At 47.3% G+C, this 13,215-nt stretch overlaps 1 protein-coding gene across 1 annotated transcript; it reads left to right on the top strand.

The window, feature by feature from the left end:
* The first annotated feature begins 2,581 nt into the window (after positions 1 to 2,581).
* On the top strand, positions 2,582 to 11,772 carry LOC135185705 (uncharacterized). Its single transcript, XM_064162726.1, has 4 exons — positions 2,582 to 2,612; positions 3,318 to 3,856; positions 5,156 to 5,222; positions 6,069 to 11,772. Exons 2-4 carry the CDS (start codon positions 3,503 to 3,505, stop codon positions 7,586 to 7,588), a joined length of 1,941 nt encoding a protein of 646 aa, XP_064018796.1. The 5' UTR covers positions 2,582 to 2,612; positions 3,318 to 3,502; the 3' UTR covers positions 7,589 to 11,772.
* Positions 11,773 to 13,215: the final 1,443 nt, after the last annotated feature.

The following is a 13,215-nucleotide window of genomic DNA, read 5'->3' as shown; positions in this document are numbered from 1 at the left end:
CTGCTGCGGGGAGTTCTTCACGCTTCGGAGCACTTGAAAGGTATGCTGCTTTCACACGCACAGCTGCGAGCGCTGCCTCTGGAAGGGTCCAAGGAGGCTGCTGTACCAAAAAAGCACGGCTGGCTTTAGAGGCACCATCACTCCCCGCCGCGCTATAGGTAGCCCCTGAGGAAACGGCCGCTGCCCATGGCGGTTGCCCTTGGATGTAGGTTCCTGACGATCAAAGTGTGAGGACCATGAAACCCAAACTACCGGTAGCTTTTCCCATCCAAGTGAAATGTTCTTTACTGAAAACTGCGTCGCCTCTCTGTTTTATTTCTCTTCCTCTAGAGTCTTTTTTCGTTGTTGTTGGGGGTTTTTTTCCTTTTTTCTTTTTTTTCTAGAGGAAATCAAATGAGTTGAATGAAAGCGAGCTTGTTGAGGCGTGTACACACCCCTGCCCGGCTCGCTGGAATAACTCCGCCAAGAAATGCCGGCGTCTCCCGCGGGACAGCCGGGGTTCGGCCGGTGGCAGGAGCCGCTGGGCAGCCGCTGCCTCCGCCCCGGACAGCCAGGAGGGGCTGGAAGAAGCGAAGGAGTTAAAGGGAGGCGCTTGGGAAATCTGATGCTAACGAAGCCCTCGGAATGTAGCACATTTCCATTCCACTCCATCTTTCGGAGGAGGTCAGACCCCATTACGGGCGGCCGCTTCCAGGAGCCCAACCCCGAGGCCACACTTGTTCCAGGCGCTGCCCCGCACCTTCCCGCAGGTTACACCGGGAGCTGCCGGGGAGGGGCGGAGCGGGGGGGGGGCGGTGGTGTATAAAGTTTCTCCTGGATTTGGGATGCTCTGGCGAAACCTGCAAAGCCGAGGGGCAGGGGGCGGAGGGCTCGGGGCTGCTGCCCTGACCCACCGTGGCCTCTCTTCTCTTGCAGGCGCGGCAGGAGATGCCGGGGAGACGGCTGTGGTGGCTTGGCCTCTGCCTCTGGCTGTTGGGCGCGGGGAGCGGCACCGCCGAGCCCTGCCGCGGTCTCCCCTGCGCCGGCGGCGAGACTCCCGCACCGCCATGCCGCGGGCTACTCTGCGGCGGCCGGGCCGGCCGGCCGGTACGCTCCTTCCTTCACACCGCCTCGCCGATGCGGCCGCCGCAGGGCAAGGCACCGCCCGCCGCCCCTCACGCCGCCCCGCCGCCCCCCCGCTCGCCGGCCGGCGGTGCCCCGTACCCCGGCGCCAGGCGGGGCCTGCCGGAGGCTTGCTCTGGCGGAGACTGCGCAGTCAACGGCACCCGCCGCGACTGCCAGGGTCTGGAGTGCCGGCTGCCGCCCCGCCTGCGCCCGCGGCCCCGCGGTTCGGGCTGCGTCGCCCCCGCCGACGGCTGCCCCGAGCCTGCCCTGCTGCGCGCCGCCGAGAGAGCCGCACAGTTCGCGGGCGACGACTTCGCCTACGCCGCCTCCGAGTTGGGTGGCAGCGCCCTAGGCTTGCAGCTCACCTGCGACGTCAAGCCAGGTGCGGGCCGCCCCGAAGGGGCCGGGAGGGAGAGGGCTCTGCCGAGTGCCGCGGCGGCTCGGTCGGAGCTCGCCAAGAGCTGAGGTCTCACGGTTGCCAGGTGTCGTCGTGCCTGGCTGGACCTCGCTGAGCCGAGGGGCTTGAGCACCTCTGGGAACCCGGACGCAAGGCTCCTGCAGACCTCCGCGTTCTGGGAGCGCTGGGACCCGAGGCTGTCACTGATCCTTTTGAGGTGTGGGGAGCTCTTGCCCCTGCTCCCCACTCTTCCCTTCATCTCCTCACTGCACAGAGCTGTGTTCAAAGGAGACCCACAGCAGATGAAACAGGGCAAACCCTTTTTTAGTGCTTTTTTAGAAACAAGTGCAAGAATTCCGTATCTCTTCACACTCTGGAGTTTCTGGGGTTTTGAGTTTGCAGCAACAGCGTGTAACACATCAGTGGCACGTGTAAAGTTTCACACGCAGGAGGAACAGACTGGTCCCACGGTGCCCTTGATGGGAAACATGCTGCTGCTGGCATCTTGCTCTAGTAGCCAGCAAAAGAACCCAAAACGCCAAGAAATTGCAGAGCACATCCTGCAGAGCACCTGTCTGTCAACTGAGGAGCTCTGGCCAGTGCAGTATGGCTGCAGGAAGCTGGATATGCCCATAGTTACACTTGCAGGTGAGGACATGGTGTGTAGCTGCCTTGGATATGTGGACTTACCCACATGGAAAGCACTGTCAAGCAGTCCAGAGTCTGGTTTAGGGCCTTATCTGAAAGACATAAAATATCTGAGAAAGGGTGATTAATTTTATTCCCCATTGATGTTAAAAGGCCTCTCCCTCCTTTCTTCTCCATTTCCCCCATCTTTTTCCTTTACTTTCCACTTCCTTTCTTTCCCCCATCTTCCTCTTTTCCTCTCTATCTCCCTCTTTTCAGCACCACCTCCCCTTTCCCATCCCACTCTGCATTTCCCCCTTTTATCCTCCAAACCCAGAGCACCTGGGTTCTATTGGAGTCTCCTCCCACCCCAGCTGTGACCACTTTGCCCTCCCCGCCCACTCCCCTTTTTAATGCCCCCAGGAAAGGCAGAAGCCCTAAGCTTGCCCAACTGGGCAGAGGGATCCTCCTCCCATCATCACTGGTGAGTCCCCAGGGTGTGCATCACTGGGTGAATGGTGGAGGGGATCTAAAGGCCGGGGGGCCTGGTGGCCCCCCGGTTAGGTAGGACTAGACTTGATGCTCATTCTAATGTCACCTGTGGGTGCTGGCTGGGCTTCTTAGGCTGAGCTCCTCAAGATAACTTCCAAGTGGTAATAATCTACAAATAGAATGTTTGATGTAAAAAGGCTAGATCTTGTTTTTCAGTGGATGCCTCATTTCACCTTTCATCTCTGTTGAGTTTCTTGGCACCATTTTATTGCTGCTACTCAGTATCACAGACTCCTTCTGCAGCTCTTTGCAGCTGCCCCTTGCTTTTACTACCCTTAATAGCTTATTACTTTCAGTAAGTTTTATCACCTGGACAGTGAAAACTGATCACTTTTTAACTGTATTTGAAGATGCATCTAAGAATGATTAATCTCTTATTGTACCCCCAGTGACAATTAGCTTATGGCCTGAAGTAAAAGGCTTGTTTACAGCTTTTTTTAGTGTCTACAACTATAAATGTTGTTGCTTGTGGAATGGAAAACAGGGCTACAGAGATAGAAAAGGACTTGACATTAATAATTGTGACTTGAATTTAGTGAGACTTTTCATTAACTTATTAAAACTCAAATGCCTCTGAAGGGATAATGCAGGAAGCTGGGAAATGACTTTTCTTAGTAACTGATCACTTGCATTTCAGGAGAAAATGAAGTTCCTTCTGAAGATGCCCTAATACTACAGCTGCACCTTGCAAAAGGGCATGAGAAATTTACTGAAGTGCTAAAAAGCCAACAGCAGATCATTGTTGATTTGCAGCAAAAACTCACTGACCAGCAGCAGGTATTGGTTAGCCAGCAATGGGAGATTTTGCAACAGCAAAGGCAAATGTCTGAGCAGATGGAGCTGATCAAAGTCCAGTATGGTGTGTTGCTTGATACGGTCAAACAAGTGTCATTTCAGAGCTTGCAAGAAGATATTCAAAGTTATTTTGAAAGCCATCTTCAAGGACTTCAGAACCAGGTCAGAAATCATCTCCAGAAGTCCTACTCTGTGCATAAAGTAGAAGTGGATGCGAAAGTGATTAACGTTGGGGAGTCTTTGCTGGACTGTGGCCTTTGTGAAAGGGATGAGTTTTGCAATTTCCAAAAGACACCTTCACAATGTGAGAAATGCACTTTGTGTCCTGCTGGCTTTTTCCAAATGGCTGAGTGTTCTGCCAACTCTGATCGCATTTGCCAGGTGAAATACAGTTCTGTATCTTTCTGCTTAGGAAGTGTTGTGTTGGACACGCTGGGGTAATGCTTGGGAAATAACCACTTGGAGACTTAGAGAGATCCAGCTTGCAGCATGTGTTTTACCAAGTGGACCTATGGCACTTCAAAGACTGCCTGAAGTTGTCTGTGGGTTTTCTCTTTACCATTTACTGCTCTAGCTTGTGTCTGTTGGGTGCAATGCTTTCCTGAACCTGACAACTGGCAGGACTTGGATTCTTTTCTTGATGCTAGGAAAAGACATCCTAAAACTTCTGCATGCTGAACTTGCTTATTTAATCCCATTCCACTCTATAGGACCTCCCAGACATCTCCAAAACACAGAGAAAACCTTTACTAAGCTGAGATAGAGGCCAAATGTTGATTTAAAAGTTTGGAAGCAAACATTGTCAGTTAGTTAAAACAAATGTAAAATCTAGTTCCAGCTTAAACATAACATATAATAATCCAGAACACAGATGCTTTTGTTATTAAATCAATCTTATTATAAAATAGAGTTGCTTATACAGCACAAACCCAGCATGTAAATAAAATAAGATGGTTCTTTGATCACTTTCTTTTGTTTAGAAGGCCTAAGATATGTCAGTAACTTGATATTTAAAGCAGCATCTTGCTTGGCAAGTGTGGCTTCTAGTTCTTAGCTTGACAGCAGCACAGATGTTTGGTGACCTGAGCTCAGGATAGTGAGAAGAGAACCTGGAAAGGCCTGTCCAGTTCCTTCTCTGCTAGCTTCGGTTTCATTTAATGCTAGCATTTAAATGCAAATGTAGTCTGTTATTCTGCCCACTGCGGGGTGGAAGGAGGGATACTTGACGGGAAATACTTTATCAGTTACCTTGCTTGGTTTGTTTTTCTCAGTTAGCACCTTCCTCGCAGGATAAATGTCCTGTGAGTTGTCTGCCTGTCTCCCCTGTTGCAGTGTCCTTAGGACCGCTGGGGTGATGCATTGCTCTGGAGGATGTGATGCTGTTGTGCAGAGCACACGTCCCAACAAGCATTGGTTGTACATGCAGTGCACTGAGCTCATCATCTGCACTCCCCGAGCATTCTGGGGGCACTTATGCAGCTTTTTTGGTTACCTTGTTAAAATAAGTGACAAATCTAAAGCAAGCTGTCTCACTCCAGCATGCTTATGGGAGCAGCCCTCTCTGCATCCCTTCATCCCCCATCTTCCTGGCAGATGGATGTCACAGGGCCTGAAGAAGCTCCTGCTTCCAATTGCAGTTGCAGAATTAAAGTGTTTCAATGTGGTTCTTGTGATTTACAGGACAGGGATGAATGCACTGAATCTCCAAGCATTTGTGGTGAGAGGATAAAATGCCTGAACACTCCTGGTAAGTTGTATTCTCTGGTAATTAAAGGATGAAGGTAATTAGATCTTCTTGAACAGGCCAAAGAGATAGAGGAAGACTCAGGTCTGTGAGCAATGACATGCTCAGTTTGCTGGAACGGTCTCTCTCTACCTTAGGTTTTGTGTTTTGTTTCTTGTCTGCTCCAACACCTGGAATGTCTCTCAACTGAACTTGATTGCTCAAAGCCTCATTCATTCAACCTGGCCTTGAACACCCCCCAGGGAGGAAGCATTCACAGCCCCTCTGGGCAACCTATTCCAGAGTTTCACAAGTGTTTTAGTTTCTTGTAGGCTCACTTCAGGTGTTGGAAGGCATCTATAAGGTCTCCCCAGAGTCTTCTCCAGGCTAAACAACCCCAACTCTCTCAGCTTCTCCTCACAGCAAAAATGTTCCAGCCCTTCAATCATCCTTATGGCCCTCCTGAACTTGCTCCAATAGGTTTATGTCTACCTTCTGATGGGGCACCAGAACTGGATGTGGTATTTGAGGTGGAGTCTTACAAAAGTAGAGAAAAGGGAAGAACCACCTGTATTGACCTGCCTTGATGCAGCCCAGGATACTGGAGAGGCCCCAAAACATACCTGTAAAGTCCCTGTTCTATTATCTTTAATGTCCCTGTCCAGATTTAATTCTGCCAGGGCTTTCTCTTTCATCTGCTTACTACCAAGATTGCTTTAACAGCACAAAGTGATCTAACTTCATAATTGTCTGTTTGCTCCCTTGTACTTAAATGTATTATCAAAGATACTTGACATGTGGGGCTGTGGATTTCTTATTGTTACTGTTTTGAAGCTGTGGCAGTAAAAACTGTCTGTCTCCTGCAAACAGGTGGCTTCCGATGCCTTGGAGTCGCTGAGAAAGATGCAGCTTTGGGAATGTGTGGAGAGGAATATTTCTTTAGCAAAGAAATGCAGGAATGCCAGGCCTGTTTAAAATGTGAAGATGGAATGGTGGCTGTGCCTTGTTCCACTGTCAGTGATACAGTTTGCTCAGCAACCAGTGCCAACAAGCTCTCAGAGTCTTGGGCTGCAAACATTGCTCTGCCCCCTGTGAAGTCTGACACCTCTCAGGTTTACTATGGCTTGAACTTGAAGATAAAGGCAAAGCTTCCCTGTGAAATCCTATCCATTGAAGACAACAGCCTGATATTCAGGCAGCATGGTCTGTTGTGGACTGACCTCAATTTTGCAGTAAAGCACAACTGCAGGAATTTTCTGCAGCTTTCCTTAAAGCTGAATGGCAGTGAGGAAGGCTATGAACTGAGCGGGGTTCGCCTCGAGCAGCCAGAAGGGAGATGTTTCCAGAGCACTAGTTTAAGCAGTGCTGCTGAAGTGGAGCCAAACCAAACTCTTTCTGTGCATTTGAGGAGCCCAAATAAGTTCTGCAATCAAAGTAAAGACTTAAACATTTACGACCTTCATACCCCACTCAGTTTGCTTTGGTTGTCCCACGACACAGGTGCTGTGGCGCTCAGTGCACAGGTGTCAACAGCAATGCATTACCAAACCAACTATAGGCCTACATTCAAAATCATTTCTGTCTCTGACCCTTACATGCTCACTTTATCTCATGATGGCAGAGCTATAAAGTTCACTGAAGCTGGTGTTGCCAAATTTGTGTTCCACCAAGCACTGTATTCCATGGGTCACATGTGTGTCCGAGAGGGCTTCTCCTTGATTTCTTACATCAATAGGAATGGTACCAACAGAGAACTAATGAATGTATTTAAATCTGGGGTAAATTACAGAGACACATCAATATCTGCTTCTGGGGCCACAAAAGTTGGTGCTGGAGATCTGATTAGCTTTGAGATACTGTCTCCTGCGCAATGTAACGTACGATATTTTGGAGATGCTTCTGGAATTAGTATGTTTAGCCTCATCTGGATCCCTGCAGCAGTTTCTAGTACCATATCAGCCACAGTTTCTGTCACAAGTCTGCCCACAGGACCCGTGAGAAACAGATTACTGGATTTCACCCAGGCCTCATCCAGTGAGCAGCAGATACAGCTGCTTGCTTCTGGGCAGCTCGCTCAGAAGTACTTCATGTTTACTGAAAAGGGAGTTGCCAGCCTCGCGTTTAACTTAAAGCTAATCCACTCATGCAACGTGCTCAAAGTGACTCTCAACCAGTTGACCAGAGAGCACATGCAGCCCACAGCAATTGCCCAGCAGATTGGAGGTCAGATGCCAGAGGGCAGCATGTGGACCAGCGTGTCCCTGCGTGCATCCTTCCAGGTACGCAACGGAACGCTGGTGTCGGTCTCTCTGGACTGCGTGCGCGGAAGGATCAACCAGGTCGCTCGGGAACATGGAACCAATGTATCTATCTTATGGATTGCATCTTAATTCCTCTCCACTGAAGTCAATACAGAACTGAGGCTTAAGCTGCCTTTGGATTCTGCTCTGCTTCTATACATATTTGAAACCTTGTACTGTGTTGGCATGAGCAGATTGTGCCACTGAAATGCTCACTATTTTAGGGGTGTTTAAATATAACCTTCATCAAATGATCCGTATTGAAAGAGAGCTTTCACTGTGCCAATGCTTCTGTTCACACCTCCAGGCAAGGGAAGCTCAAATTCACATCTCTTAGTTTCATTAAAGCAGGCTCTTAAAACTGGTTATTTCTGGGCCACCAAAACACGTAGGCATAAATACACAACCTGTAGTACTGCCACTGAAAGCAGTGCAGCCAAGTCGTGGAAATCTGCTTTCAGTTTCTTTACTTGCATCAGGCTGATTACAAAACTTAATGACCTTTGAGGTTAATTGGTCTGTGAAAAGTTGTGCTTTTTATAGAGGGGAAGAACACACTCCAGACTAGAGGTGATAATCTGGAGTATGCATGCTTTGTGTTCTAGAAATGGGCCCGGGTCAAAACCAGAACCTTGCAACAGGAACATTAGACCTAATGACTGCTCAGACTTCACTTGGAAATAACCTGCCTTTCAGTAGTGGGGGGGGGGAACTTCTTCCTGCTTTTCAGTTTTTATAACCAGTGAAAAGCTGAAGAATGAGAAGGGAGTCCATGCTGAAAAGTGACAGGACATAGGAGAAAAGAAACGAGTACCAAAAAAAATTACCTTGAGAATAAGAGGTTTAGAAATTGAACACATTTACATTCCATTTCTTATCAATGAGAAAGCTTTTTTTTCTGACCAAGAGGGAACAACATTCACAAGCATATTTGGTTTTTTGAACAGGTCCTTAATTTAAAAAGCTTTTTTTTCCCCCTTGAGGTCACTCAGTTAATTCAAAGAAATACTGTGTCCAGTAGCACTGATTTTTGTCCTCTTTCAGCTCTTCCACCAAACTATCTTTTCTTTTTGTAATCTGGGGAGAGTATTTTTCTCTCATGTTCTCCTTTCTTCCCCTCCACAAATGCTGTTTCAAGTCTCCTACTTTCCCATGAGTAAATGGCATGCTCTGTCACACAGCTCAGCTCTCCCCAGCCTTCTTTCACCTTCCCTCCTGAAGAACAGATGTCAGTCCATCACATATGTAGTTACATGAGAGGGACATTAACGATGTCCTTGCAGTCTGCCTTACATCAACCCCTCTGAGAGAAGGAACATTGTGCATAACATAACTTTCATATAGGTGTTTGCCTGCACCTGTGTACATGAAATACAGGTACTTCCCTGTGGCTTTTCATCTCTTCTGGAGTTTATCATGCTGGTTTTGTTATATAGAGTCTCCTCCTATAATTTTCTATAGAAGAATGAAGCCCAAACTTCTGTCTGGTGGCTCTTTTTTTCACTGGTAGCTTTATAGCTGTGTCCTTAACACCTGTGATTATCTTTCCACTGGCTTCTTCTCTGATTCTTTCAAGTGTATGCTCAAAGATGTCAGCTTTGGAAAAATTGCTTTCCTGCTCCATGCAGAGAGCAGTAATTTTTCTTGCTTTCAGCTACAAAGTCCAAGCAGTCCATCACAAGATACCTCACTGGGCATTGTGCTGAGGCACAAACCACAGCAAGTTGACTCGTGGTGTCCCCAACGTCTGTGGCAGAGGTATCACTGGTTGCGTGTGGCCAGGCTCTCATTTGTTCTTGCACGGTTGTGAGGGAGTGTGATTTAAAGCTGATGCTAAAGGTGCTCAACATTTGCAAAGTACTGCTGCTGTTACAGAGGATAGTTTGTAGTGGTAGAAAAAGAACTCTGGAATAAGAGCATGTGTCTGTCATAGGCAGAGGAGCTGCATTACCTGGGAACAGAGCAGCTTTTCTCAGTACTTCACTCTGCAAGGCTACTGAGACTGAGCAAGACAAAGTGCCAGAGGAGTTGGAGTTTTCTGGTCTATCCACCTGCCTTCTGTGGAATGATGCATGGGATGCAAGAGGAGCTCTGCAGAGGGCAGACCTGCGTGTTTCTAAGGTAAGGCTTCAGGGGATGCAGTGCTAGAGAAGGCTCAGGATAGTACACTTAGAGTTCTATTTTATGGAGGAAGTTAAGAGAGTCACTTGGTCACAGACATAGCCCTTTCTTCCTTTGCTGTTCAGTGCTGTGTAGTTCTGCTAACAGCTGCTTCTCCCTAGAGTGATGACAACTAAAGGGTCATTCTAGATTTTAACTGTGTGGCAGATAGCAGAATCTGATGGTAGACATCATCTGGTACATCTTCAGTGTAGTGCAGGCAGTATTTAATAAGCATTTGCCTGATAAATAGCACTCAGCAAATCTAATAGCCTGATTTGTTGTGACTATGCTTTGTTTGAGTGAGGTTGTGGTACCAGGGGAACTACTTCAAGATTGATGCTCAAATCCTCTGTTATGCCTGCTGGTGGTGGTACTTGCATTTAAATGCACCTTTATGAAATGGAGCCAGGGAGGTACAAGTGAACATTATTACAGCTAAGAGAGGTTTCAGAGAATGAGTTCTTCAATGTAGTAAATCTTCTCAGAGGATTCTGGGGAGAGTGCCCATAACTGCCTTTAAATGCAGAGATTTTGGATGCACGGCGGCAGAAATGAAGTATTTTGCATCCATCTCTTGATGATAATGCATCTAATACTGGTTTGCTGAAGTCATCTGTGATAAGGTCTCCACATGATGAAAAAAAATGATGAATGTGTAGTGTTAATTGCAGCTTACAGCAAGCTTAGCCTTATTTCAAGCAAGAGAAGCTGCTCGTTTGAGCCTCTTGCATCTCTCCCTTCTGAAAAGCCAAAGCCCTGAATCCATAGTTCAGGCCACTCACTGCCTCAGTTGCAGTAACATGGATTTGGAGTGAGTGTTTTGGACTCAGTGTGGATATTTCATAGCCTAAGCATCATAGATAGCCTTTGCATCTATGGAAATGGTAGATACGGCCTCGTGCCATGCAACATTAAGTGCTGCACTACAATCCTAAATGAGGTGAAGAGGAATCAGACAGTGTACAAGGAATGCTAATTTTATGGCACTTACCCCATTGGCTGTGAAGCATTGCATGTTTTATGGTGTATTTGCAACTTTTGAACTTTATATTGTTATTAGGTATTTTTCCCACGTGGTTTCTTAGGAGCACACTCTAATACTGTGAAGTGCAGAAAATCATGTCAAATCTGGGTTTCTTTGGCATCCTTTCATACCATGTTCATGAACATGATTAAAATAGCTGGACACAGTCTCTCCAATCCTTTCTGCCAGAGAGTGTTTCCAGTGGAGGCATCCATAAAGTACAGCCTCCGACTGAATCAGGCTGATCAGGGCTATCTTGAGCCTGATTTTGAATGTCTCCAGGGATGGGGCCTCAATTGAATCCCTGGGCAGCCTGTTCCAGTATTTTACCACTCTCATTGTGCACCCCCACCTGTACTCAGTGTGAGACTGGCAGAGTCTGATTGTACAAAAAAGAGTTCACTACATCCAGGAAGGCAGGTGGTGATTTCACTCAGGTTATGCAGATGATGGGTAACAGGTTGTGAGAGAAAACTTGACCATTACAGGAGGAAAATCACTTAGGTTACATAGTGCTGCTCACATGAGGAAGAATGGATGTGGCTTATAAAAACCTGCACTGTTTTGTATTGTGAAGCATTTTGCAAGTTCAGAGATTATATCTGAATGTAGTTTATTACCCATACATCCTGTCTATGATGTCAAAAGTGGGCAGAATATGTTAAAGCTCTTTTAATACCATGGGTACTTCCTCTGTTTTCTGGTCTCTGTGCACTGTGAGAACATGAGGAAGAATTTCTTTACTGTAAGGGTCACAGAGCCCTGGAACAGGCTCCCCAGAGAGGTTGTGGAGTGTCCTGCCCTGGAGACTTTCAAGCCCCATCTGGATGCATTCCTGTGTGACCTGCACTAGATTGTATGATCCTGCTCTGGCAGGAGGATTGGACTCAATCTCTGGAGGTCTCTTCCAACACCCTGTGACACTGTGAACTACTCTAGTTTCAAGTGGTGCTTTCCAATGGCATTCCCAGCTTTGAAATATGACCTTGTTTTACAAATACACTTTAGACATTTGCCTCTGTTAATGTATTGTAATATGTCTTAAGAAAACTTGCCTGAAATAAAGCAGTAAGGCTTCATTGGTGTATTTGTTCTGAAAGAGACTAATTGCAGCTCTTGCAGTGTTTCCCACTGGCTCTTTTGGGGCCAGGTTTTCACAACTAACTACTTTCTTTCTTCCTGAATTAGTTGCATATATTTGTTGAATCTTCAGGGCTCTGGTATTCACATTTCTCTTCAGGGCTCTAATGTTCACTTGTACAACAACCATCCCTGTGTCTGGCAGCACACTGTGTGACCAAGCCTGATGCCCCTTGTCTGCATGAAGGGTTTGACTGGAAATAAGGCTCAGAAGATATCATCTGTGGTACTGGCAGTGTTTGTGCTGCTGTGGTAGTGCTGCCTGACAGAAATAGGGAGTGAATGGACCTCAGAACAGCTGTGTTGCTAATATGCTGGAGTTGAGCACCTCTGTATCAACAACCCTACATGAATTTTCCCTGCCTGGCTTTGGATATGTGAATGCTAAGACTGCAAAAGAGACATCCCAGCAATTCTCATTTGCATTCAATAAATGAATCATCACTGCTAAAACAATTGGATCGTGGTTGCTAAAACAGCTTCTTGGCCAGCTGCGGTTTGAGTAGCTTTCTTCAGTCCTTCCTTGGAGCTCTGCAGGTATGTTCTAACCTCCAGGGTTGCAGCTTCTGTTGATAGGCTTTTCAGAAGAGAAACTGACCACTCTCCAGGCAGTCTAGTGCCATCTTGTTAAAAGGCATCTCTTGAAGGTAGCCTTAAAAGGCTTCCTCGCTTAGAAGGTTCTTAATGCCTGTTTTTAGCAGAAGCTTGAAGTAAAAGCCTGTTGTCTTTAAAATAAAAATCAAGAAGTGTATCCTGAGGTTAAACAGCATTTTCTCTTCTAGCATTTTCTTCAGAAGGAGAACTAGGGGAAGAGAATTTCCAGAAGTTTCTGCCCCTTAGGAGCAACAACCTGTCCCTGAAATGCCCTCCTTCAGAAGCAGAAACTCACAGACGCTGGCGCTTCCCCTGCCACAGCAGCCCAAGCACAAGAACATGCTCCTACATTTCACACCCTTGCAGCCAGCCAGGAGGAGGGGAAAGCCAAGCTGGGCACTGCCCGTGGTGTGTGGCCACCCAGCACAGCTCCCTGTAGATCAGGGAAAGCAGTGGGTGGATGGCTGCCGAGAAACAGCCAGGGAAGAAGCTTTCTGTTTTCAGATCTGCTAAGTGCTGGCTGGGTTCACGGTGCCCCAGTGATATTTCTGTACCCATCATAGAATCATAGAATCAACCAGGTTGGAAGAGACCTCCAAGATCATCCAGTCCAACCTAGCACCCAGCCCTAACCAATCAACCAGACCATGGCACTAAGTGCCTCATCCAGACTTTTCTTGGAAGACCCCCAGGGACGGTGCCTCCACCACCTCCCTGGGCAGCCCATTCCAATGGGAAATCACTCGGCAGCCAGAAGCAAATTCCACTACTAGAGAGGTTTTTTAACTCTTCTTTC

Source organism: Pogoniulus pusillus, chromosome 23 (assembly GCF_015220805.1).
Source record: "Pogoniulus pusillus isolate bPogPus1 chromosome 23, bPogPus1.pri, whole genome shotgun sequence".
NCBI lineage: Eukaryota > Metazoa > Chordata > Aves > Piciformes > Lybiidae > Pogoniulus > Pogoniulus pusillus.
Note: the sequence above shows the minus strand (reverse complement) of the source record. Positions and strands in the feature narration are given on the sequence as shown.

Excerpts from the sequence above, each read along its gene's own strand:
- LOC135185705 (XM_064162726.1), top strand. The coding sequence starts at position 3,503 with ATGTCTGAGCAGATGGAGCTGATCAAAGTCCAGTATGGTGTGTTGCTT. Across the intron at positions 3,857-5,155 it reads ACTCTGATCGCATTTGCCAG|GACAGGGATGAATGCACTGA; the intron begins GTGAAATACAGT and ends TGTGATTTACAG. Across the intron at positions 5,223-6,068 it reads AAAATGCCTGAACACTCCTG|GTGGCTTCCGATGCCTTGGA; the intron begins GTAAGTTGTATT and ends TCCTGCAAACAG.